This window comes from Pongo pygmaeus, chromosome 16 (assembly GCF_028885625.2).
Source record: "Pongo pygmaeus isolate AG05252 chromosome 16, NHGRI_mPonPyg2-v2.0_pri, whole genome shotgun sequence".
Classification (NCBI taxonomy): Eukaryota; Metazoa; Chordata; class Mammalia; order Primates; family Hominidae; genus Pongo; species Pongo pygmaeus.
This window is the reverse complement of record NC_072389.2, coordinates 49,533,586-49,560,183: the sequence shown is the minus strand read 5'-3', so window position 1 is coordinate 49,560,183 and position 26,598 is coordinate 49,533,586. Positions and strand designations below refer to the sequence as shown.

The window sequence follows — 26,598 nt, the reverse complement described above, 5'->3', positions numbered from 1 at the left end:
TCTCACTACTGGAAGTGTACAGATTCTCTCTCCATGCCACAAGGCCACTGCAGGGGTTGGGGGGTGGTGTCTTCAATTCAAGACTGTCTTTCCTACTCCTTCCATGCCCCTTTTAACAATATTAAGTTAAAACCAGGTACTGTGATTGCTCACCTGATTTTTGGTTCTCATGAAGGTACTTTTCTGTGTAGACAGTTGTCAAATTTGGTGCTACTGCAGGGAGGACAATCAGTGGAGGCTTCTATTCAGCTATCTCGCTCTGCCTCCTCTCTCTCTCTCTCTCTTTTTTTTTTTAGACAGGGTCTCTCTCTGTCACCCAGACTGGAGTACAGTGGTGCAATCAATCACAGCTCACTGCAATCTCGAACTCCTGGGCTCAGGTGATCCTCCCACCTCAGCTTCCCAAGTAGCTAGGACTACAGGTGTGTGCCACTATTCCTAGCCAAATTTTTTTTTTCCTAAGACATGAGGTCTTGTTATGTTGCCCAGGCCTCGAACTCCTGGCCTCAAGCAATCCTCTCGCCTAGGCTTCCCAAAGTGTTGGGATTACAGGCGTGAGCCACTACACCTAGCCGCTCTTTAAATTTTTTAAATAATGATTTTTTCGAATAGGTAGTTTGTTAGTATTATACAAAAATTTAAAAGTTCAGAAGATTATATAATGAAAAGCAAGTCACCTTTTCATCCCTGTCCCAATCTTCTTCCCCATAAAACCACTATTACTGGTTTCAATCTAGAGCAGTACTATCCAACAGAACTTTCTACAATAATGAAAATGTTCTGAATTGGTGCTGTCCAACACAGTTGCCTTTAGCCACAGGTAACTACTAAGTAAGCACTTTAAGTGTAGCTAGTTTGACTAAGAAACTGAATTTAATTTTACCTAAATGTAATGAATTTAAATGTAAATAGCCACATGCGACCAGTGGCTGGCTACTGCATTAATACAGTATAGATCTAGAGAATCTGTCTAGAGTAAAGGTTTTTCTGCCTTAGCTACATAATGTAATCACCTAGTGACCATTTAAACCTTCAATGCCCAAGTCAAACCCCAGACCAAATATAATAAAATCTCTGGAATAGAATTTAGGCATCAGTATCTTTTTTTTTTTTTCAAGCTCCCCAGTGATTCCAATATGCAACCACCATTCGAAGCCTCTGTTCTAGAAAATCTGTTATCTTACAAATAGATTACCTCTACCTAATATTTAAAAACTAAAAGCCTGGCTGTGGCTGTGGCTCACACCTGTAATCCCAGAACTTTGGGAGGCTGAGGCGGGTGGATGACCTGAGGTCAGGAGTTCAAGACCAGCCTGGCCAACATGTTGAAACCCCATCTCTACTAAAAATACAAAAAATTAGCCAGGCATGGTGGCGGGCGCCTGTAATCTCAGCTACTTGGGAGGCTGAGACAGGAGAATTGCTTGAACCCAGGAGGCGCAGGTTGCAGTGAGCCAAGATCACGCTACTATACTTCAGCCTGGACAACAGAGCGAGACTCTGTCTCACACGCGCACACAAACACAAAAAACCTAAAAGCTTTTCCTGGATGCTGTTGATAGAAAAAAAAATAAAAATAAAGAAAAATAAGAACCAAGAGGAGTAATTTTTTTCTTTCCAAGTTATTAATTAGGAAAATAACTTTCAATTGCTCAGGTACATAAATGTCTTTATACCTATAGAGGGTTCCCCCAAAGTAAGTCAATAGGGGTAATTTTTACATTTTTACTGGGACTGATTGGATTTTTAAAGCTAAAAAAGTTTCCAAGAAAGAAATACGATTTTCCTCTTTGTTTATAGGTATAATACAAGGAAGATATTTGCATTGCATACTGTTAAAGAACTCCTAAATATCAAGAAGAAAGGCTGGGCGCAGTGCCTTACACCTGTAATCCTAGCACTTTGGGAGGCCAAGGCGGACGGATTACCTGAGCTCAGGAGTTCGAGACCAGCCTGGGCAATACAGTCGAAACCCCGTCTCTACTAAAATACAAAAAATTAGCTGGGCGTGGTGGCGGGCGCCTGTAGTCCCAGCTGCTCAGAGGCTGAGGCAGCAGAATGGCATGAACCCGGGAGGCAGAGCTTGCAGTGGGCTGAGATCGCGCCACTGCACACCAGCCTGGGCGACAGAGTGAGACTCTGTCTCAAAAAAAAAAAATTAGCTGGATGTGGTGGTGGGCACCTGTAATCCCAGCTACTCAGGAGGCTGCGGCAGGAGAATTGCTTGAACCTGGGAGGCGGCAGTTGCAGTGAGCTGAGATCGCACTACGCACTCCAGCCTTGGCTACAAGAGCGAAACTCCATCTCAAAAAATAAAAAAAATAGGCCTGGCACGGTGGCTCACGCCTGTAATCCCAGCACTTTGGGAGGCCGAGGCGGGCAGATCACGAGGTCAGGAGATCGAGACCATCCTGGCTAATATGGTGAAACCCCGTCTCTACTAAAAACAAAAAAAAATTATCCAGGCGTGGTGGCGGGTGCCTGTAGTCCCAGCTACTTGTGGCGGGTGCCTGTAGTCCCAGCTACTCAGGAGGCTGAGGCAAGAGAATGGCACGAACCCGGGAGGCACAGCTTGCAGTGAGCCGAGATCACGCCACTGCACTCCAGCCTGGGCGACAGAACGACACTCCGACTCAAAAAAAAAAAAAATTAATTAAAAATAAATAAATAAATAAATAAGTTTTGCATATGGTGGCACAAGCCTGTAATCGCAGCCCCTCTAGAAGGTGAGGCAGAAGGATTACTTGGGTCTAGGAGTTTGAGGCTGCAGTAAGCTATGACCATGCCACTGTACTCCAGCCTGGATGACAGAATAAGATCCTGTCTCTAAAAATAAAAAATAATAAATAACAAAAAGATTTTAAAAGTTTAAAAACTACTGATATAAATATGTAACTGCCTAACATTACAGTTATCTAAATCAGCATACAGGTAAGTATCCAGGTCAAGAAGGTAATTCATTAAATCATAAAGCTCCTGTAAAGTCTTGGTGATTAGTTCCAAATCAAACATTAAAAACAAACAAAACCCAGTAAGGTTTCACTGTATGGCTTTGGGAGCTGAGAAGCTGAAACAAAATGCTAACCCTAGGCACATGCTCTATAACCCTTGACTGTTTCAGAGGTGTATATATATATACACATGTATATAAATTTTTTTTTTTTTTGGATTCAGGGTCTCGCTGTGACACCAGGCTGGAATGCAGTGGTGTGATCTCTGCTCACTGCAGCCTCCGCCTCCTGGGCTCAAGCAGTTCTCCCACCTTGGCCTCCTGAGTAGCTGAGACTACAGGCGTGCGCCACCATGACTGACTAATTTTTCTATTTCTTGTAGACATAGGGTTTCATCATGTTGCTCAGGCTGGTCTCAAACTCCTGGGCTCAAGCAACTCTCCCGTCTCAGCCTATCCAGCTGTAATCTCAGCTAAGATTACAGACGTGAGCCACTGTGCCCGGCCTCAGAGGTATATTTAAAGATAGTTTCGCATTGCTCTACCGTAATTTCTAGTATGGTCCTAGCTATCTTAAACAAAACTGTCAGTACATATAACAGTCCATTTTTAAATTACAAGGATATATTTTTTTCTTTTTCTTTCTTTCTTTTTTTTTTTTGAGACAGAGTCTCACTCTGTTGTTCAGGCTGGAGTGTAGTGGCGTGATCTCAGTTCACTGCAGCTCTGCCTCCTGGGCTCAAGGGATTCTCCTGCCTCAGCCTCCCAAGTAGCTGGAATTACAGGTGTGTGCCATCATGCCCAGCTAATTTTATATTTTTAGCAGAGACAAGGTTTCACCATGTTGGCCAGGCTGGTCTCAAACTTCTGGCCTCAAGTGATCAGCCCGCCTCAGCCTCCTAAAGTGCTGGGATTACAGGTATGAGCCACTATGCCCAGCCAGGATATGTTCTTTTCTCTGCTTCCTCTTTGGGGTTACTGCCTCTATAGCTAATAGGACACCACATATACACCAGAACTTGCATTGACATTAAGAATTTTGGCATACTCTACTTCAGGAAGAAAAAGATAAAACTGAGGAAAAGGAGTGGCAAAGAGATTAAAAATGGGGCTATAATTACATGAAATAATAATAACAACAACAGCTAAGTTTTGTTTTTTTTTTTTTTTTTTTGAGACAGAGTCTTGCTCTGTCTCCCAGGTTGGAGTGCAGAGGCGTGATTTTCGCTCACTGCAACCTCTGCCTTCTGGATTCTAGCGATTCTCCTGCCTCAGCCTCCCGAGTAGCTGGGACTACAGGTGCCCGCCACCACACCCAGCTAATTTTTGTATTTTTAGCAGAGATGGGGTTTCACCATGTTGGCCAGGGGGTCTTGAACTCCTGACGTCAAGTGATCTACCTGCCTCAGCCTCCCAAAGTGCTGAGATTACAGGCATGAGCCACTGCACCCGGCCAACAGAAACTAAGATTTATATAGCACTTGCTATGTGCCAGGCACTGTTCTAAGTGTTTTACATTTAAATTTCACAACATTCCTGTCAGGCTGGAATTGTTATTATTCTATTTTACATATAAGGGCAAAAAAATGGTCACATAATTGTTAAAAGATAAGAACCAAAGGTTTGAATCTAGGCAATTTGACTCCAGAGACCATTGTCTCATCATTAAAGATAGCCTGATAATTCAACCATACACATTTACTGGGACCCTGCTATATGCAAGGCAGCATGTAGGGAGCTCAAGATACAAAGATATGAAATGGCTTTCCTTCGTGTTTGCGTCCGAATGATCACAGAGCTCAAAGTTTCCTTCTACTAGTTACCATTTCAAAATAATCTTTACACTCAAAATACTTCCTCAAATAATTAAGGATAATTGCTATGAAAAATGATTATCAAAGCAAAGCACCAATAGTTTAAAGAGCTTCAAATATTAATCCAGGCCAGGCATGGTGGCTCACACCTGTAGTTACAGTGCTTTGGGAGGCTGAGGTGGGAGGACTGCTTGAGCCTAGGAGTTTGAGATCAGCCTGGATAACATAGCGACACCCTGTCTCTACAAACAACAACAACAACAACAAAATTAGCTGGGTGTGGTGGCACATGCCTGTAGTCCCAGCTACTCGGGAGCCAATGTGGGGAGTACCACTTGAGCCCAGGAGGTCAAGGCTTCAGTGAGCCATGATCATGCCACTGCACTCCAGCCTAGGTGACAGAGCAAGACCCTGTCCCAAAAAATATAAATAAATAAAAATAAAAGTAAAAAAAAAACTTAATCCAGAGGAAGGCCTTTAATATGCCATGACAATGTAGAAAATGTCTGCATATGGAGACATTTTTTACATTAACGATCAATTTACACAAAATGTTAATACACTTGGTGTTTTTCCCAGTTCCAAATTATAGTGCTGCAACCATGTAAGTTGCATATGGCAAGTTCACGTTGTAAAAATCAGATATGAATTTGTTGGCATCTCATCAAAAGTAGCACTATTCATTCTTATAAAATCTAATAAAATTGGCCAGGCGCGGTGGCTCACGCCTGTAATCCCAGCACTTTGGAAGGCCGAGGTGGGTGGATCATGAGGTCAGGAGTTCAGGATCAGCCTGACCAAGATGGTGAAACCCCGTCTCTACTAAAAATACAAAAAAAATTAGCCGGGCATGGTGGTGGGCGCTGTAATCCCAGCTACTCAGGAGGCTAAGGCAGAGAACTGCTTAAACCCGGGAGGCAGAGGATGCAGTGAGCCAAGATCGCGCCACTGCACTCCAGACTGGGCGACAGAGTGAAACTTGGTCTCAAAAAAAAAAAAAAAAAAAATCTAATAAAATTGTTGTGTACTTTTTAAAAATTATTATTAAGAAAGCAGAAGAGGCGAGATAAGATTTCTATCCTGCTGGAGTGGTTCATGTATGAAAGACATTTGAAAACCAACTGTATGATATGGTCAAGACAAGATCTCTAAGATCTCTTGTATTCCCATTTCATTTTACCCTAAACACTGGAATTTCCTGGTGACTGGGTAATAAATTATGACCAATGAGAAAATAAATGGAGACATTACACATTTAGAGTAATAATGATAAAATTTTAACTTGAAAAGTACGTGGAAATAGGCCGGGCATGGTGGCTTACGCCTGTAATCCCAGCATTTTGGGAGACTGAGGTGGGCGGATCACAAGGTCGGGAGATCGAGACCATCCTGGCTAACATGGTGAAACCCTGTCTCTGCTAGAAATACAAAAAATTAGCTGGATGTGATGGTGGGCACCTGTAGTCCCAGCTACTCGGGAGGCTGAGGCAGGAGAATGGCGTGAACCTGGGAGGCGAAGCTTGCAGTGAGCCAAGATCGCATCACTGCACTCCAGCCTGGGCTACAGAGTAAGACTCTGTCTCAAAAAAAAAAAAAAAAAAAAAGAGAAAAGTATGTGGAAATAAATAATAGAGGTTAAAAATTATATATATTTAAATACAAATAATATATTTTGCAGGTATATTACATGAAAAATACATGTATGCAGGTAGCCAACTGTTGCTCATATCTGAATAGAGTGCTTCTATGTATCAGAAACCAGCAGTATGTCCTTGACAAAACTTTGGGTATAGTTTTTAAAATATACAAGCTCAATGTAAAATAGATTAATCAACCTAAAACTCAACTGTGTCTAGGACTAGAGTAAGTGCTACAAAAATTTAGAAGAATACAGAGTTCCTGCTCTGAACATTTCTTTAAATTAATATCTAAATCAGTGGTTCTCAAATTTTAGCATAGATCAAAATCACTAGGAGAGCTTTTTAAAACAAATTGCTGGGCTCCATTCCAAAATTTCTGATTAAGCAGGTCTGGAATGAGACCTAAGAATTTGCGTGTCTAACAAGTTCCTGGGTAATGCTGGTACTGCTGACCCAAAGACCACACTTTAAAAATCACTGAATTACAGCTAGGCACCACAGCTCCCGCCTATAATCCCAGTGCTTTGAGAGGCTGAGGCGGGACTATTGATTGAAGACTGGAGTTAAAGAGTAGCCTGGGCAACAGTGAGGCACCGTCTCTACAGAAATAAAAATATTAGCCAGGTGTGGTGGCGTGTGCCTGTAGTCCTAGGAGGCTGAGGTGGGAGGATGGCTTGAGCCTAGGAGTTTCAGGCCACCATCAACTGTGATCACTGCACTCTAGCCTGGGCAACAGAACGAGACCCTGTCTCTGAAAAAAATATATGTAATTTTTGGCTCTCTCTAGATATATTTTTTGGCTGGGTGCAGTGACCCATGGTTGTAATCCCAGCACTTTGGGAGTCTGAAGTGGGAGGATCACGTAAGCCCAGGAGTTTGAGATTAGTCTGGGCAACATGGTGAGACCTTGTCTCTACAAAAAAATAAAGAAAACAGGCTGGGCATGGTAGCTGATGCCTGTAATCCCTGCATTTTGGGAGGCCAAGGCAGGCAGATCACTTAAGGCTAGGAGTTCGAGACCAGCCTGGGCAACATGGTGAGACCTTGTCTCTACAAAAAAATAAAGAAAATAGGCTGGGCATGGTAGTTGATGTCTGTAATCCCTGCATTTTGGGAGGCCAAGGCAGGCAGATTGCTTAAGGCTAGGAGTTCGAGACTAGCCTGGGCAACATGGTGAAAACTTATCTCTACAAAAAAACTATAAAAATTAGTCAGGTGTGGTGGCACATGCCTGTAGTCCCTGCTACTCAGGAGGAGGTGGGAAGATCGCTTATGCCCAGGAGATCAAGGCTGCAGTGAGCTGCGATCATGCCACTGCACTCTGGCCTGGGTGACAGAGCGAGATCCCATATCACAAAAAAAAAAAAATAAAGAAAATAAAAAATAAAATTAGCTGGGCATGATGGCACACACCTGTAGTCTCAGTTATTCAGGAAGCTGAGGTGGGTGGATAGCTTGCGCCCAGGAGATCAAGACTGCAGTGAGCCATGACTGCACCACTGCACTCCAGCATGGGTGACAGAGTGAGACCCTGTCTCAAAATTTTAAAAAGAGGCCAGGCTTGGTGGCTCATGCTTGTAATCCCAGCACTTTGGGAGGCCAAGGTGGGAGAATCACTTGAGGTTAGGAGTTCGAGACCAGCTGGCCAACATGGTGAAACCTCGTCTCTACTGAAAATACAAAAATTAGCTGAGCTTGGTGGCACACACCTGTAATCCCAGCTACTCAGGAGGATGAGGCAGGAGAAATGCTTGAATCTGGGAAGCTGAGGTTGCAGGGAGCCAAGATGGCGCCACCGCACTCCAGCCTGGGCAACAGAGAGAGACTGCATCTCAAAATTAATTAATTAATTAATTTTAAAAAATCACTGGATTACTTCATTGTCTTACAAACAAAGCTTGCTAATTCTGATTCTTTATTTTCAAATTTATGTTATTGCTTTTGTCCTTACCTTTATTTTAGGGGAAATCACTATGAATTGGAAACCCATAAGAATTTGAGAAGACAATAAAACTATATCAATGAAAGGACAAATATTTCATTTATTTGATCTAAACATTCAGCAATTTCAGTCATGTACAACTAGCTATAATCACAGAAGTAATTACTGAGGCTGAGAAGAAATAAAATCAGCCAAAAGCAGCAGAGGCATGCTGTTAATTTCTTATTTTTCTACCATAATAATTGGAGTCAGCAGGGAGGAGTACCATTAACAGCCAAGAAACATAGATATGGCAAGAAAAACAAAGAAGACACATGAAGGAAAAAAATGAAGGGGATTAGGATAGCAGCAAGTGGGATCAGGACTTCAAGTGAAAATGGATAAGAAGCAGACACATTAAGGAGGAAAGAGACATACAATGAACAGAAGTGGCCAGAAAAGAAGAAAAAAAAATGTTAAACAAACTATCCGAAAGTGTGGGGTAATTCACTAAAAGGACAAGCCAAGCCCTCAAAACTAAATAATTAAATAACTCTTATTAGGGTATTACTATGTCATATTAAAGCACACCAACAACACAGGAATATGGGCACATTTGGTAGGAAAGAAAAGAGCCATGCATACTTTTAGTAAACATAAATGACTCTATATAGTACAACTGTCATAAGCAAAAACTCTGAGTCGCGAAGAAAAGATTCAAATATAGGTGATTCTTATCAAGGCAAAAACAAGTATTTTATACATCTTAGCAAAAAAATTTATAAAAGTTGGATCCAAAAAAAGTCCTGACAATTAATGGGTACTTAATTAAGTAGAAATATCAATCATCCAGATATCTGTGACTTTTCCAAGTGTTACCCAAAAAGAGAATGGGGTCACATGAAATGTATTATCATCACTTTAGTTGAATTCTCTAACAATTTTTACTTACCAGGGGGAAGATCATCAACTTTTGCTAGGTCATTCTCTTCTATTCCAGGCATCCCTGCATCACCACCTCTTTTGATTTGTTCTGCCCAAGTAACAAAAAGATAGAATTCTATCATTTTTCTTACATAATTTGAAAATGTTTTGAAGGACTATAACAATCAGTTTCTAAAAGTAATAAGCTGCATCAACTGAACATCTTTATATCTTGCTTTGGACATAGCTGTAACTCTAAAATAACTTACTCTTTTTTCTCTTCTATCAAACGATCCAAATTTGAAACAATGCAGACACTTAATCATGTGTGAACTAAAATCAAACAATTTTCTTTATGATTGAAAATATTCACTTCAAAACGGGAAGAAAAAGTCAATATCCTATTAATACAAAACAAAAGAATAGTAACAATAATACCTTTCCCATGTGGAATATGATTGCTTGAGGGTTCTTCATTCTTATCTGCAACATTCTCAGCTACTTTTGGAATATTTTTAGGTACTACTTGATCGTTTATATCCAATTCTTTTCCATCATTTGATTGAATCTTGTGGGCCTCTTGCTGTTAGATAAAGATTTGGTAACAATAAGTGTTTTTCAGTTCAAATTGTTAAATCACCGACACAACTATTAATTAAATGTTCTGAAACAGTTCATCTTGTAAAACATATACCATGGGTTCAAATAATGAACAACTGGAGATGCAGGATACATTATTTTCTGTGTGATTTTTATACCTGATAAAAAGTCAAAGAATTAACACTTTTGAAAATCTCTAGCTACAGTAAATGAATGATTTGGTAGGCAGAGGTGACTCTGCTTGGCTATGCTGAGGTGTGTGATTCTGCAAGACAGCCTGCTGAGTACTATAGGTTGCCCTGATGGCCTACAATTGGGCATCTTCCTGGGTGCTATGGGCAGGGTGGGTTCTCTGTAAGCATATGTTAGAACCAAGCAGGATGGCAGAAAGGAGGAGACTGGTACACAGGTGCTTCTTCAAGAGCAAGGGTGAAAAACAGGCAATCTTCTTCCTAAGTGTGCTGGTCACCAAAGCACAGCAAGTAATGGCAGGACAATAAACAGGTCAGTGCTTCCTCCAACCTGTTCCTAACCTAGCATCTTCTTGGAAATGTGAATCTTCAGGTATATGGTTAGGCCTAACTCAATTCTCTTGGTGGACCAGTATTAAGTTTGCCTCCGTGGAAAATTGGGAGCAGCAAGGATTCAAGAACACAAGCTTGGGATGCCATATATAGGTTCCTCTAGTCAACATTTAATGCATCTATAAATGCTTTGTAAACTCTAAAGCAGTATGAAATATAATTCTTAGTAATGTTATAAAAATAGTACGAAAAAATCTATATGGAATCTAGAAAAACAAGAGCCAAATCTTTTTTTTTTTTTAATTTTATTTATTTATTTATTTATTTTTGAGACAGAGTCCTTGCTCTGTCGCCCAGGCTGGAGTGCAGTGGCGCGATCTCGGCTCACTCCAAGCTCTGCCTCCTGGGTTCATGCCATTCTCCTGCCTTAGCCTCCCAAGTAACTGGGACTACAGGCGCCCACCATCACGCCCAGCTAATTTTTTGTATTTTTAGTAGAGATGGGGTTTCACCGTGTTAGCCAGGATGGTCTCGATCTCCTGACCTTGTGATCCGCCCACCTTGGCCTCCCAAAGTGCTGGGATTACAGGCGTGAGCCACCATGCCCGGCCACAAGAGCCAAATCTTAAGAGTGTGTCACAATAAAGGAGAAAGAGTACTCTGACAATTAGGTGTAGGTATTCCAGTGTCCTGGCAGGTAAAATCAACAATAAATATTTGCATCGTGCTTCATAGTTTCCAAATTGCCTTCATAGCTGTCCTCTAGTAGAAATAAAATTAATAGTTTTGAGAAAAACAAAACTGAGGTATTAAAAAGTTAAGCAGTTTGGGCCAGGCGCAGTGGCTCATGCCTGTAATCCCAGCACTTTGGGAGGCCGAGGTGGGCGGATCATGAGGTCAGGAGATCGAGACCATCCTGGCTAACACGGTAAAACCCCAACTCTACTAAAAAATACAAAAAATTAGCTGGGTGTGGTGGCGGGTGCCTGTAGTCCTAGTTACTCAGGGGCCTGAGGCAGGAGGATGGCGTGAACCTAGGAGGCGGAGCTTGCAGTGAGCCGAGATCACGCCACTGCGCTCCAGCCTGGGCAACAGTGCAACACTCCATTAAAAAAAAAAAAAAGTTAAGTAGTTTGGGCCAGGCACAGTGGTTCATGCCTGTAATCCCACCACTTTGGGAGGCAGGGGCGGGTGGATCACGAAGTCAGGAGTTTGAGATCAGCCGGACCAACGTAGTGAAACCCCGTCTCTACTAAAAATCCAAAAATTAGTAGGGCATGGTGGTGCACGCCTGTAATCCCAGCTACTCAGGAGGCTGAGGCAGGAGAATCGCTTGAACCCGGGAGGCAGAAGTTACAGTGAGCCGAGATCGGGCCACTGCACTCCAGCTTGGGTGACAAAGCAAGACTCCGTCTCAGAAAAAAAAAAAAAAAATTAAGCAGTTTTGTCCAAAGTCACTAAACTAGAGAATTGTGAAGAAGGAATTCTAACCACAGTCTTTCTGACTCCAAATCCCACATTCCTGTAAGTTGGTAAGCTATAATCAATTCTGATAGTTTAATCATTGATGAATGAAATGATAAACCGAAATTTTTGAACATGTCAATATAAACACCAAGGGTGAGAAAATCCATGAGGTACAACCTGAGCAGCCAGCTTGCATCTCTGTGCATCTTCACTATAATGCTATCTCATAAGGCTATTGCTATAGTACTCTTCACTCTTTTGCAGATGTGGATAAGACAAATATTGAACAAAATTAAAAGTCAACAAGCTACTGTTCAAAAATACTTTTCCACTGAAAATAGTTAACAAAGATGTTGTATCTTTAATGCATTATTGACAGTACCTTTCTATGAATGGACAATATTAATATTAATAAAATAAGATGCTTTTCTAGATGCAATGTTTGTGATTTGGTTAGGGGGCCTCCTGATTGTTTTTCAAATAAATTTCTTATTCTGAAATAATTTTAGATTTACAGAAAAGTAATCACCCCTTACCCAGTTTTCCCTAATGTTAAAATCCTGTTAACCTACCATCCATAATTACCACGATACATTTGTAAAACTAAAAAAGAAAATCAGTATATTATTAGTACCTAAACTCCAGACTTACTTAGATTTCACCAGTTTTTCCACTAAGCCCTTTTTCTGTTTTAGGATCCAATTCAGGATACTACACTGCATTTATTTTAATTTTTTAATTTTTTAATTTTTGAGATGGAGTCTCGTTCTGTTGCCAGGCTGGAGTGCAGTGGTGCAGTACTGGCTCACTGCAACCCCCACCTCCCCAGTTCAAAGGATTCTCCTGCCTCAGCCTCCTGAGTAGCTGGGATTACAGGTGCCAGCCACCATGCCTGGATAACTTTTTGTATTTTTAGTAGAGATGGGGTTTCACCATGTTGGCCAGGTTGGTCTCAAACTCCTGACCTCGTGATCCACCCACCTTGGCCTCCCAGAGTGGTGGGATTACAGGCGTGAGCCACTGCCCCTGGCTACTACACTGCATTTAAGTCCTCAGGTCTCCTTAGTCTTCTCTGGGCTATGAGAGTTTCTCTGGCCTTATAGCATGAACGCAGTAAACAAATAAGCATGGCTGTGTCTCAATAAAATTTTATGTATGAACACCAAAATATAAATTTCTTATAATTTTCCCAAGTACTAAGATAATTTTCTCTTGATTTTTTTCAACCATTTGAAAATGTGAAAACCACTTTTGGCCTCTAAACAGTACAAAAACAGGCAGCAAGCTGAATTCAGCCTGCGGCCTATAGTTTGCTGACTTCTTTTCCAGAGTCATTTCTATGATAGACATGTGGCTGGTTAATTAATTTTAAAATTAACAAACAAAAAGATAAAGCCCTGAATACAATTCATGCTTATTTCATATAGCTAACATTGGATTTGTCTCTATAAAAACTCAAATTGCACAGAACCAACTTGCTGTAGTAGTTAAAGAACAGGAAATGAAGGGTGGGGAGTAGAATTAGATAGCTGATCTAAAGGGTAAGGGCTGATGTGCTACCCAGAAAGGAGAAGTTCTCTGGGCACCTCAATTCCTGCCATGCCTTTTCCATTTAGGGTAGGATAATGGCAAGGAAGAATTGGAGAAGCATTAGTTAATTAATAACATAAAAATAGCCTAGTATAGAAGAACAGAAAGAGAATAACACTGGCTTGGAAAAAAAGGGAAAGCTCTCATCTGTATTCCTTAAGAGAATAGAAGAGAGCAGCCGGGTGTGGTGGCTCACTCCTGTAATCCCAGCACTTTGGGAGGAGGCAAGGCGGGCGGATCACGACGTCAGGAGATCGAGACCATCCTGGCTAACATGGTGAAACCCCGTCTCTACTAAAAATACAAAAAATTAGCTGGGTGTGGTGGCAGGTGCCTGTAGTCCCAGCTACTCGGGAGGCTGAGGCAGGAGAGTGGCGTGAACCTGGGAGGCAGAACTTGCAGTGAGCTGAGATCGTGCCACTGCACTCCAGCCTGGGCGACAGAGTGAGACGCCGTCTCAAAAAAAAAAAAGAGAATAGAAGAGAGCAAACTTATCCCATTATTTATATACTACGCTTATAATGACACAATTGCAATAGCAAACCTCTCTTCCCCTTCCTTTTGTGTTCCATTATGTTCTTTTGACCCTCCCGTGTCTCAATAATACCTTTTGGTTGCCCTCAATGCCTCTACTATGGTAGCTCACTCAGGCCTGCCTTCGTCCACCAATCCATCCTTAAACACCTCTTCAAAGTAGACTGCAGATAGGCAGCAGGTATTCCACTTTGTAGATTCAAAAAATGAAATGGAGAAAGAAATGACACCCTCTATATCCTACTATAAAATTGTGAAAAAGCTAAAAATGAAAACCTGATATCCTTAACTTCTAGTCCTTTAGTTGAGATGCTACCAAAGAGCAAAACAAATACTTTTCACTATTAAATCTTTTTTTCCTTTAAATCACAAGAGTTCATAAAAATCATGCCTAGTCAGGTAAGATTACAGGGTATAAAAAAATGAATCGGCCAGGCGCAGTGGCTCACGCCTGTAATCTCAGCACTTTGGGAGGCCGAGGCGGGCAGATCACAAGGTCAGGAGATCGAGACCATCCTCGCTAACATGGTGAAACCCTGTCTCTACTAAAAATACAAAAAATTAGCCAGGCATAGTGGCAGGCGCCTGTAGTCCGAGCTACTCGGGAGGCTGAGGCAGGAGAATGGCATGAACCCAGGAGGTGGAGCTGGCAGTGAGCCGAGATCACGCCACTGCACTCTAGCCTGGGCGACAGAGCGAGACTCCGTCTCAAAAAAAAAAAAAAAAAAAAGAATCATGTCCTTAATAACCAGTAATCTTCAGACAATTTCCTCTATTGCTAAAAGAATCTTCATAATACATATTAACTTAAAATGAATTAATAAAAGAATTTGCCCCCCCCAAAAAAAAGTATGAATCAAATTGGTTGTAGTGGCTAGTGTCTCATTTCTGTGCTTTAGGAAAGGGTGTCAGAATAACAGAGACTGATAATAAAGGAAAAAGCGTTTCTTTTTTTCTATTTCTCAAATGCATAAAAAAGGAAGTAGTGAATTTTCAGTAAAAAAGCTGCCCACTTTACAATCTGAGAAATATATTAACAACAAAATTTTTTTTTAAAAAAGATGGATATTTTGGTTCAAAATTAATTTAATTTTTTTTTTTTTTTTTGAAACAGAGTCTCACTCTGTCACCCAGGCTGGAGTGCAGTGGTGCGATCTTGGCTCATTGTAACCTCCTCCATCTCCCGGGCTCAAGCGGTTCTCCTGCCTCAGCCTCCTGAGTAGCTGAGATTACAGGCATGCACCACCAGGCCTGGCTATATTTTGTATTTTTAGTAGAGATGGGGTTTCCCCATGTTGGCCAGGCTGATCTTGAACTCCTGACCTCAAATGAGCCGCCCACCTCAGCCTCCCAAAGTGCTGGGATTACAGGCGTGAACCACCGTGCCTGACCAGTTTTAAGAATTAAGATTATATTTTTGTAAATGTTTAATTTACTCAGAAATAAAGCCATTGTAAATCACTTTTGGAATTAGGCTGGCTGGAAAACTTAAAATATAATGTTTTGTGACAAAATTACAATTTTAATTTCTAAATTACCATGATTTATAACAAAAATGTTTGGATTTAAGTATATTTTAAAAATTTACCTTTTGTTCCTGTAAAAACTGGTCTGCTAACTTTTTAATATTTTCTTCATGTTGTGCTCTCAATTCCTTGATCTGCTGTCCACACTGAAAACTAAATTACAAAGTCATTCTTTTAGGTTATATTACCCTGGATTGGATTCTCAAAGTTGTCCAGAAGTTGACACATACATAAGAAAGATAAAACATTCAGTTAGCAGGGGAGAGTGGGCTGGAAAAAACAGAGCATACAAAGAGCTCACTATCAAAACTTTTAAAATACTTGAACTTGTAATAGGAGTTAGATAATACTGATAAAGCTAATTGAGATAACAGAAATTACAAAGATAAAAACAATTCTTTTCCTATTATTTCCATAAATTGCATCTATAAAAAAAAAACAACTTTCAAAACCAACTTCAATCACAGAAGAGAAAAATACTATAGAAGAGAAAACTGTGAGACCAATTTATAGTAACAGATGAGGAAAGCTAGAGCTATGAGAGTTGATAAGGAGTGGCAGCAGAAGATTCATCCAATAGTTAGTAGTTTAAACACTGTAATAAAAGGCTAAACCATAGAATACTAGGAACGAAAGAAACTAATAAAGGAGATAGACTGGTGCCATCAGGAGAAAGTGAACAGCAGCAAAACAGATAAAGATGGTGACTTTCTGCTAGCCAAGTAGTCAAAGGATACACATAGACCAATCATGCAAAAAGAAACAGTTAACAAATATATAGAAAAATGTTAACTTTCACCATTATAAAATGCAAATTAAACTTCCTATATGTGGCTAGGCGGGGTGGCTCACACCTGCAATCCCAGCACTTTGGGAGGCCGAGGCAAGCAGATCACTGGAGGCCAGGAGTTCGAGATCAGTCTGGCCAACACAATGACACCCTGTCTCTACTAAAGATACAAAAAATTTAGCCAGGCATGGTGGTACGTTCCTGTGGTCCCAGCTACTCAGGAGGCTGAGGTATGAGAATTGCTTAAACCCAAGAGGCAGAGGTTGCAGTGAGCTGAGATTGTGCCACTGCACTCCAGCCTGGGCATCAGAGACAGACTCGGTCTCCAAAAAAGAAAAACACAAAACACAAAACAAAAAAACCCACCAACTTCCTATATGTATATATATATAGTAGTATCTTATTCCTATACTAACAAAATTAAATTAGAATTAAAACCAAATTTGGTAGGGCTATGGGGAAATATCTACATTATAAATGAGTACAATCATTTTAGAAAGCAACCTTTCATCTATGCTATAAAAGCAACAAAATTGGTAAAGCATTCTTTTTGAGGAATTCTACATTTGAGAAAATATACTACTGAAATAACATAAGGGGAGGGGAAATCTTTATTTTTTTATTTATTTTTGAGACAAGGTTTCATTCTGTTGCCCAGACTGGAGTGCAGGCATGATTATGGCTCCCTGTAGCCTCAACCTCCTGGGCCCAAGCGATCCTCCCACTTCAGCCTCCGGAGTAGCTGGGACCACAGGTGTATGCCAGCATACCCAGCTAGTTTCGGGAAATCTTTTTTGCATAGACATTTTTATAGCTGTGATAGTCTTTTTTTTTTTTTTTTGAGATGGAGTTTTGCTCTTGTCGCCCAGGCTGGAGTGCAATGGCGCGATCTTGGCTCACTACAACCTCTGTCTCCCAGGTTCAAGTAGTTCTCCTGCTCAGCCTCCCAAGTAGCTGGGATTACAGGCATGCACCATCACGCCCAGCTAATTTTTTCTATTTTTAGTAGAAATGGGGTTTCTCCATGTTGGTCAGGCTGGTCTCGAACTCCCGACCTCAGGTGATCCACCCGCCTCAGCCTCCCAAAGTGCTGGGATTACAGGCATGAGCCACCGCACCCAGCTTTTTTTTTTTTTTTTTTTTTTTTTTTAAAGAAACAAGTTCTTCACGCCTGTAATCCCAGCACTTTGGGAGGCCGAAGTGGGCGGATCACGAGGTCAGGAGATTGAGACCATCCTGGCTAATACGATGAAACCCCGTCTCTACCAAAAATACAAAAAATTAGCCAGGCGTGGTGGCAGGCGCCTGTGGTCCCAGCTACTCGGGAGGCTGAGGTAGGAGAATGGTGTGAACCCGGGAGGCAGAGCTTGCAGTGAGCTGAGACTGCGCCACTGCATTCCAGCCTGAGCGACAGAGTGAGAGACGTGAGAGACTCCATCTCAAAAAAAAAAAAAAAAAAGACAAGTTCTCACCCTGTTGCCCAGACTACAGTGCAGTGGCATCATCATGGCTCACTGCAGCCTCAATCTCCTGGACTCAAGTGATCCTCCCACCTCAGCCTCCCAAGCAGCTAGGACTACAGGCATACGCCCTCATGCCCAGCTAATTTTTAAAAATTTTTTGTAGAGACAGAGGTCTCACTATGTTGCCTAGGCTGGTCTTTTAACTCCTGGGCTCAGATGATTCTCCAGTCTCAGCCTCCCAAAGTGTTAGGATTATAGGTGTGAACCACCATAACCTAGCCTGTGATAGTCTTAAAGTGAGAAAAGGAAAACTCCTACCGTGGTCCCACAATTGGAAGAAACTAAAGAAGTTTTGGTACATTAATATGCTAGAATAATATATTACCTCTATATATGTTAAATCTTTAATCCTATAGACATGCAGAAAAATACTGAATACTGTTACGTTAAAATACATATATTTAAGTAAATGTATAATGATAACCTACAAAAGTAAGAAGTCAGAAATGGACACAAAATGCTTTAAAATATGGCAAATCTTTCTAACTTTTGGTGTACAAATCTAAAAAACATCTTTTACCACAAAATTGATTACAAATACAATAAAAGTTTTAAGGTGTGATTGCTAGAAAGGCCTGTAAGAGGTTCCCCAACCTCATCACCAAGTGTAGAGGTATCAGCAAGAGGGCTGACATGCAGAGCAGGAAGAGCAGCCCCTGCTCAGTCCCTCAGCTCTTCTGGGAACATCTCCCAGTGCTGGTTTCATCTTCTGGATGCCCGTCAAAAAGAATCACAAATCTTCTTTCCATCTTTGCCACATCTAATAAAACTAAGATTTTCTGTCTCACAATGAATTCTACAACATACACAAACTCAACATGCCCTCTAAGAGATACTTCATGCTGTTTAATTTATCAAAATAAAAGAGTCTGGATTTCAAAGAGCTAAAGAAAGATAATAGAAAAGGAATTTAAAAGGCTTAACAAAATGAAAGAAGAAAAAAAAAGGAAAACAAAAGTCAGAGAGAAAGAGATGAACTGAGTCCAAAAGTGGGACAAATATTTTAGATTGATAAACATATGTTGCATGTAACATCTTACCTTTCATATTCTAACCTCTTCACAAGGTAAGTATTGTTCTTCCTATAGTCCTGAAGCTGGTCTTCTTGTCGAAGAAACTCCTGACGAAGCTCGGCAAGTTGCTCTATCCACCCAAGGTAAGAACCAAAGGAATCAAGTTCACTCATTGTAATGCTTCCTATTCAGAAGCTATAGGTTGTTTTTTTAATTATACATAATTCTCAATTTCTTTAGTAATACTCCCAGGAAATTAAATTATGTAACAAACACCACATTTAATAGCCTTTTGTAACACATTCATGGTCAATAAAATTTAATCATTTATTTATTTGAGATAGGGTCTTGCTCTGTCGCTCAGGTTAGAGTGCAGTGGTGCAATCTTGGCTCACTGCAACCTGCACCTCCTGAGCTCAAGTGATCCTCTCATCTCAGCCTCCCAGACAGCTGAGACTACAGGTGTGCAACACCACATCTGGCTAATTTTTGTATTTTTAGTAGAGACAGGTTAGCCATGTTGCCCAGGCTGGTCTCGAACTTGTGGGCTCAAGCAATCCAGCCACCACAGCCTCCCAAAGTGCTGGGATTAAAGGCATGAGCCACCACGCATGACCGATAACATTTATTTTTTAAAAAATATAGCTTTAGTGGCTTTCACACCAACCCAAAATATTCTTTAAATTACACATCATTACACTTTGTATAGACACATGCTAAGCTGTGGAGACAATACAAAAAACTACCTATCTCTTCAAACCTATCTGCTTTATTAAAGTAGGAAAAAAGTACTATGGGTACAAATTTTAAGTTTTCTTTCTCATTTTAAATCACATTCGACTACCAACTTACGTGCCAATCACTTTAGATACATTTTTAGTTCGGCTATGGATGGTAGCTCTACATATCCCAAAATTCCATTTTCAAAGCTCATAATGTCTGAACTAGGACTGAATTTTTTTAGTGGAAATGAATCATGTGAAATTCCAAACTGGATAGTAAATTATAACCTGGCCAAACACTTGTTTGTAAATGTTTAATCCATAATCACCAGCCACACATGTTCTAGATTTCATTCCCTCATGATCTAAGCCTACAGACAAAAGAAATGCAGGCGGAAAAGAGCAAATGTTAATTTCACAGACAGGTGATTTTAAAAACAGCTAACAGCCTTAGCAGTTAAGCAAAAGTAGTATTAAGATAATTTTTAGAAATGAGAACAGGGGCCTATACTGTATAAGCAACAGCTATTAAGATTAAAATATAACATCTAGCCATAATGTACCAATACTATAACATCTATTTTTTACAGAAAGGTTATAGAATTAGTCTTATTACTCTAAAAGCACTCCAAAAATACTTGGGAGACATATATACAGCCACTTTCCTGAGTAGAAAGGGAGATATAGATATATACGTGTATTTATAGAGATGAGGTCTCACTATTTTGCCCAGGCTGGTCTCAAACTCCTGAGCTCAAGCGATTCTTCTGCCTCAATCTCCCAAAGTGCTGGGATTACAGATGTGAGCCACCATGCCCAGCTGTTTTTAAAAAGCAGATGTTGGGGCTGGGCGTGGTGGCTCATGCCTGTAATCCCACCACTTTGGGAGGCCGAGGCGGGTGGATCGCCTGACGTCAGGAGTTCAAGACCAGCCTGGCCAACATGGTAAAACCATGTCTCTACTAAAAACACAAAAATTAACTAAGCATGGTGGTCTGAGCCTGTAATTCCAGCTACTTGGGAGGCTGAGGCAGGAGAATCACTTGAACTCAAAAGGTGGAGCTTACAGTGAGCTGAGATTACACCACTGTGCACTCCAGCCTGAGTGACAGAGCGAGACAAAAAAAAAGCAGATGTTGGCTGGGCACGGTGGCTCATGCCTGTAATACCAGCACTTTGGGGGGCCGAGAAGGGTGGATCACAGGAGGCCAGGGGTTCGAGACCAGCCTCGCCAACAAGCGGAAATCCTGTCTCTACTAAAAATACAAAAATTAGCCAGGTGTGGTGGTGCATGCCTGTAATCCCAGCTACTCAGGAAGCTGAGGCAGGAGAATCACTTGAACCCGAGTGGCGGAGGTTACAGTGAACCAAGATCATGCCACTGCACTCCAGCTTGGGCGATAAAGGAAGACTGTCTCAAAAAAAATAAAACTATAAATAAAAAAAAAAATAAAAAGCAGATGTTTTTAAACAGCAGATGTAAACATATAATTGCATCCATGCAAAAAAAAAAAAGACTAGAATACAAATATATCAAAGTGCTATCAGTGAATGTGTTTGACGGTAGGATTTTGAACATATACTTTTTTTCTATACTTTCTAAATTTTATTGTGGAATTATAATTGTGGCAATAACGAAGAATAAAAATTTAAGTCACATAAACATCTGCTGAGACACATAATGTTTAACAATATGCATAACTATTGTATAATAATCAAGTATGAAAAAATCAATGATTCATATAAAATATTTGTAGTTAATCATTATCTTTGCATATTCAAGCCACATTTTAAATTTCTCTCTTTTTTTTTTTTTTTTTTTGAGGCAGAGTCTAGCTCTGTTGCCCAGGATGGAGTGCAGTGGCGTGATCTCGGCTCATTGCAACCTCTGCCTCCCGAGTTCAAGCGACTCTCCTGCCTCAGCCTCCTGAGTAGCTGGGATTACAGGCACCCGCCACCACACCCAGCTAATTTTTGTATTTTTAGTAGAGACAGGGTTTCACTGTGTTGGCTAGGCTGGTCTCGAACTCCTGACCTCGTGATCTGCCTGCCTCAGCCTCCCAAAGTGCTGGGATTACAAGCGTGAGCCACCGTGCCTGGCCAAATTTCTCTTTTTATATTAATTCTCCAATATGTAAACATGGTTGATTTACCCCCCATTTCAAATAAAAGTGATGGATCTGTGGTGGCCAGGTAGCCATAAAAAACCCTTTCAGCTTGTTGCCTGATCCCTGTCTCCATCTCCTAAGATACAGCAGGCCAGAGGTACCAGAAACCCTGGCCCCAGCTATGAATGCTGATTCTATAGAGACAATGAGATCACAGTAGGAAGCAGCAGCAAAAAGCCTTGTGGCTAAGGGATTGAACTAGCCAGTTCAGTAAACCTGTGCTCAGGCAGGATAGTTTCTAGAACTGAAAGCTAAATTTAAAAACTGTAACTAAAAAATAAACAAACAAAACTTAACAACTACCAGAAAGAGACTTCAATTGGTGATCTTTAGGACTCATTCTCCTCAGGAAAAAGGGAACAAAAAGATTACAGTCCCTTCTGATTCAGGCTATGCTGTAAAATACCTGAAATAGTTTCAGAATGAACTTGAGGCTTAGTATGATTTTAAGATTCTTGGATGGCTTCTCCGCCCCCTCACAAAGCTTCCCATTGATGGTATTGGAAATTCATCTATCAGGAAATAAAATTTTCCTTTGTAATTGCAGATAAAAGATTTAAAATACAATTGATAAAGAAAAATAAAACATTAATATGAGTTTTAGCCCATGTAAAATATGATTATTTCCTGTTTGAATACAGAGAAAGATCATAAAGCAGGGAGGTAATTGGTGATTTCCAGTGGGTCAAAACAGAGATTTGCAAGGGGAAAAGTAAGCAGACCAGAAAGCAAAACAAAGGAGAAAGAGGATCAGGAAAAATAACTGATGGATACTAGGCTTAATACCTGGGAGATGAAATAATCTGTATAATGAAGCCCCATGACACACGTTTACCTATGTAACAAACCTGCACATCCTGCACATGTACCCCTGAACTTAAAATAAAGGTTAAAAAAAAAACAATTTTACTTTTGACTGATTGGCATGTGTTTTCTTTATATGAACCCAGAGATATTCTGTCTAGCGTGGCTGCTCCAGGTCACCGTAGCAGAACTCTTTAAGTTAACACGAGTCAGGTTGATTGTACAGGATGCTCTATCTTTGAAAGCAACACGTTATGTTATAGAAAGACATGGCTGTACTCCCTTAGTTTAACTTCAAAAGATTAGGGATAGGTAAGAAATGGGTTGCCTAGGGCCAGCTTTAAAAAAAAAAAAAAAGAAAATTACTTCTAGAAAACTTTGACTTCGAACTTTCTTTCAGTAACAGACATAAAAACAAGGTAAGCTAATCAAAATAAATCTGATAGTAGAATGTCAATTTATTATCTCAAGGATTAGAAAAACCAACTTTCATTTCTTTTATTTCCAAGAAAATATAAACCATCTCAAGTGTCTTAGTGTCTATTAATTCTACTATAGCAGATATTAATTTCAAAGAAAACTTGCCTATAAAAGGCAAGTTTTCAAGAAATTTGTTCAGTAGAAATCATTCCAAGTTGCAAAAATCACATTATTGAAATTCAGTTTTGAATTTTTAAATGCAAATTTAAGAGTCCAAGCTTCGAAACCAAAAGTTTTATAGCTACACATACAAATCAAGACCTTTTTCTCTGCTGAAGAGTATCATACACAATTTCAAAATATCTCAAGATCTACTCCAACACATATGGTACAATAAAGATTTTTACTCAGTAACATAGGTTGTCATTGTTGTTGACATATACTAACAGAAGCCACAGGACTTCTTATTCAACTGATCTATTTAATAAACAGTTAATAAGCATTAAGTTACTGCTTTAATAAGCCCTAATAGTATTTCTTAACATTTAATAAGAAGTATACTTTGATGACAAGTGAAAGCATTTGTAAAAATTGCAAGTTGGAAGCAGCACTGACACTGTGGCAACTTCTGTGTCATCCTAATATATTTTGGTGAGCCAAAAAGAGGACAACATGAACACAGATGCAACAGAAACCCATGTGACAACCCAGAAAGCATTTCTAACAGAAAATCAAAGCTGTTCTAAATCATGGATAATAGGAAATCAACAACTTATTTTAGGGTTACAACACACAAAAACACTTCCTATTGATTGTGCTAGGTAAGGAGAAAAATTTTACTACATTACAAAGCCAGCTAAGGTTGGCTACTTCGAGAGGACAATAAAAATAGATTATCTAAGTATATCTAAAGAGGCTCAAAAGGATAATAGAATAAAGGATATTTATGAAGCTAGAGAGCATGTACTACCCACGTACATAAACCTAGAGACAATGCATGCAAAATTTTAAAATACAGTATTATAACCAAAGGGTGTGAGGGAGATGAGGATTGTTCCTCAGATCCCAAACTTCAAAGGCCAACAGCGATGGCGTGAAGTAACATAAACGGATTGTAGGGCTTTTTTTTTTCTCCATAAAAGCTGTAGTACCTCTTTATCACTTCATCCAAGTAAAAATATGTATGTATATTTTTATATTTATTATTATTTATTTATTATATATTGATCTATCTTCCAGGTTTCTTTCTGTTCCCAGGGTATCTAAAACATTAAGCTTGGAGGCTCTATCCAAAGCATCCCTAGACCTGAATGAATTAATTTAGCAGATTGGACACAGTACAGAGGGAACCTTTCTCACCTTTTCCCTAGAAATTTGGTGGCTTCTGAAGCTACAGCTCAATTTTTTTTTGAGTATTCTCTTAAGAACATTTCATTGCATAACTCTGTCTATAGCACAAGGTTAAGAAATAGATCTCAAATTTTAACTTGGATTTATCATATATAAAGCATCATTAAATAATTTATTATATCTTAAGGCAAAAGGATACATGTTTTACCATCAGAGGAGTTTGTTCAGAAAACTGTATTTCATTTGGCTAATTTACTATTTCTTAATTCTTCACAATTTTAGGCATTTAGAGACCTTTGTTTATCTTTAATCTGTAATTAAGGTTCTTACCCTTTAAATGATGTATGTCTGCCATCTGATACGATATGTTGTTCTGTAGTTTAACCTGAAAAAAAATTAAGTTTTCATTTCACTAAAAAATATGTAGTTTTGCTCATTTTTTTTGGTTCATATTCACTTAGAACTTGATCATAAATGCAAATGAAAAACTCTGGTTATTTATTTATATTCTACCTCTTTCCAAAAAAAATCAGCACTAAATTCTGATCTTATAATGCTTACTCTAAATTTGCACAAGAAAATTCATTTCAATCGATAAACAATGTAACAACTTTAAAAGTTTTAAAGTTTGAACTGAACATCACATAATGATTTTTTTCTAAAACTCAGAGCTATGGTCACTGTCTTCTAGGAGCCAGTACATAAGAATACTAAGAACTTAAAAGTATACCAAAACATGACTCAAAGGCTTACCAGTCAACTTAAAAATTAAAATAAGACCTTGGATAAGCCAGGACGTCATAGACAGGGAACCAACCACTCTGTCTCAGTTACTGCTTTAGACAAGTTTGTTCTAATTGCAAAATGTAACTAAAATATCACTAAAAATACATCTCTTGTCTACCCCAAAGTAACTTTACTTTGGAAGGCACAGGCAGATTCACATTAATCAGAAGTAGCACCATGGAAAAATGATTTTTTTTTTTATACTGAGTCTCACTCTGTCGCCCAGGCTGTGGTGCAGTGGTGTGATCTCAGCTCACTGCAACCTCCGCCTCCCAGGTTCAAGATATTCTCCTGCCTCAGCCCCCAAGTAGCTGGGACTGCAGGTGCGCACCACCACACCCAGCTAATCTTTGTATTTTTAGTAGAGATGGGGTTTTACGATGTTGGCCAGGCTGGTCTCGTACTCCTGACTTCAAGTGGTCTGCCGGCCTCTGCCTCCCAAAGTGCTGGGATTACAGGCGTGAGCCACCACATCTGGCCTGAAGAATATATTTTTAAACTTTTTTTTTTCAGAGTCTTGCTTTGTCAACCAGGCTGGAGTACAGTGATGCAATCACGGTTCACTGCAGCTTTGACCTCCAGGGCCCAAGTCTATCCTCCTATCTCAGGCTCTCAAACAGCTGAGACTACAGGTATGTATCATAACACCCAGTTAATTTTTAAAAATATATTTTTTTGCAGAGATGGGGTCTTGCTATATTGCCTAGGCTGGTCTTGAACTCTTGGACTCAAGTGATTCTCCTGCTAGCCTCCCAAAGTCTGGGATTATATGCATGAACCACCATGGCCAACCTAAACTTTTTATTTTAAAATTAATTACAGATTCACAGGAAATTGCAAAGATAGCAAAGAGAGGTCCCAGGTAACCTTCACACAATTCACATAATTTCCCACAATGGGTACATCTTATATAACTACAGTACAACATCAAAACCAGGAAACTGACATTGGTACAATATGAATGTATAGCTCTATGTCATTTTAAAATATGTGCAGATTTGTATAACCACCATCACAATCAAGATGCAGAATACTTTTATCATCACAAAGATCTCCCTCATGCTATCCCCCCCCCACTTTTTTTTTTTTTTGGAGACATGGTCTCACTCTGCAGACCAGGCTGGAGTGCAGTGGCAAAACAGCTCACTGCAGTCTCCATCTGCAGGGCTCAAGCAATCCTCCCATCTCAGCCTCCTGAGTAGCTGAGACTACAGGCATTTGCCACCATGCCAGGTTAATTTTTTTATTTTTAGTAGAGATGAGGTCTTGCTATGTTGCCCAGGCTGGTCTTGAACTCCTGGGCTTAAGTGATCCTCTTGCCTTGGTCTCCCAAAGTGCTGGGATTACAGGAGTGAGCCACAATGCCTGGCCCATGCAATCTGTTATAGTCACCCCCAACCCCCATTTCCCCACCATCCCATGTCAAGCCACTGGATGGGAAAGTATAAAACAACTAAGAAATCATGAGAGTAGTCTCAAGGAATTAGACAAGGCACCATCTAAAGCAGTATAATTACTACAAGAATCCAGAG

General features: G+C 40.0%; 1 protein-coding gene across 2 annotated transcripts in view; it reads right to left on the bottom strand.

The window, feature by feature from the left end:
- Nucleotides 1–26,598, bottom strand: part of GOLM2 (golgi membrane protein 2) — a 115,943-nt gene that overhangs the window by 57,447 nt on the left and 31,898 nt on the right. For both annotated transcript variants that reach the window (XM_054452247.2, XM_054452248.2), the window contains exons 2-6: nt 24,611–24,665; nt 18,844–18,946; nt 15,553–15,643; nt 9,688–9,832; nt 9,278–9,358 (exon numbers count right to left, since the gene is read on the bottom strand). In XM_054452247.2, the coding sequence (XP_054308222.1) occupies nt 9,278–9,358; nt 9,688–9,832; nt 15,553–15,643; nt 18,844–18,946; nt 24,611–24,665 (475 nt within the window). The remainder of the gene's footprint in view (nt 1–9,277; nt 9,359–9,687; nt 9,833–15,552; nt 15,644–18,843; nt 18,947–24,610; nt 24,666–26,598) is intronic.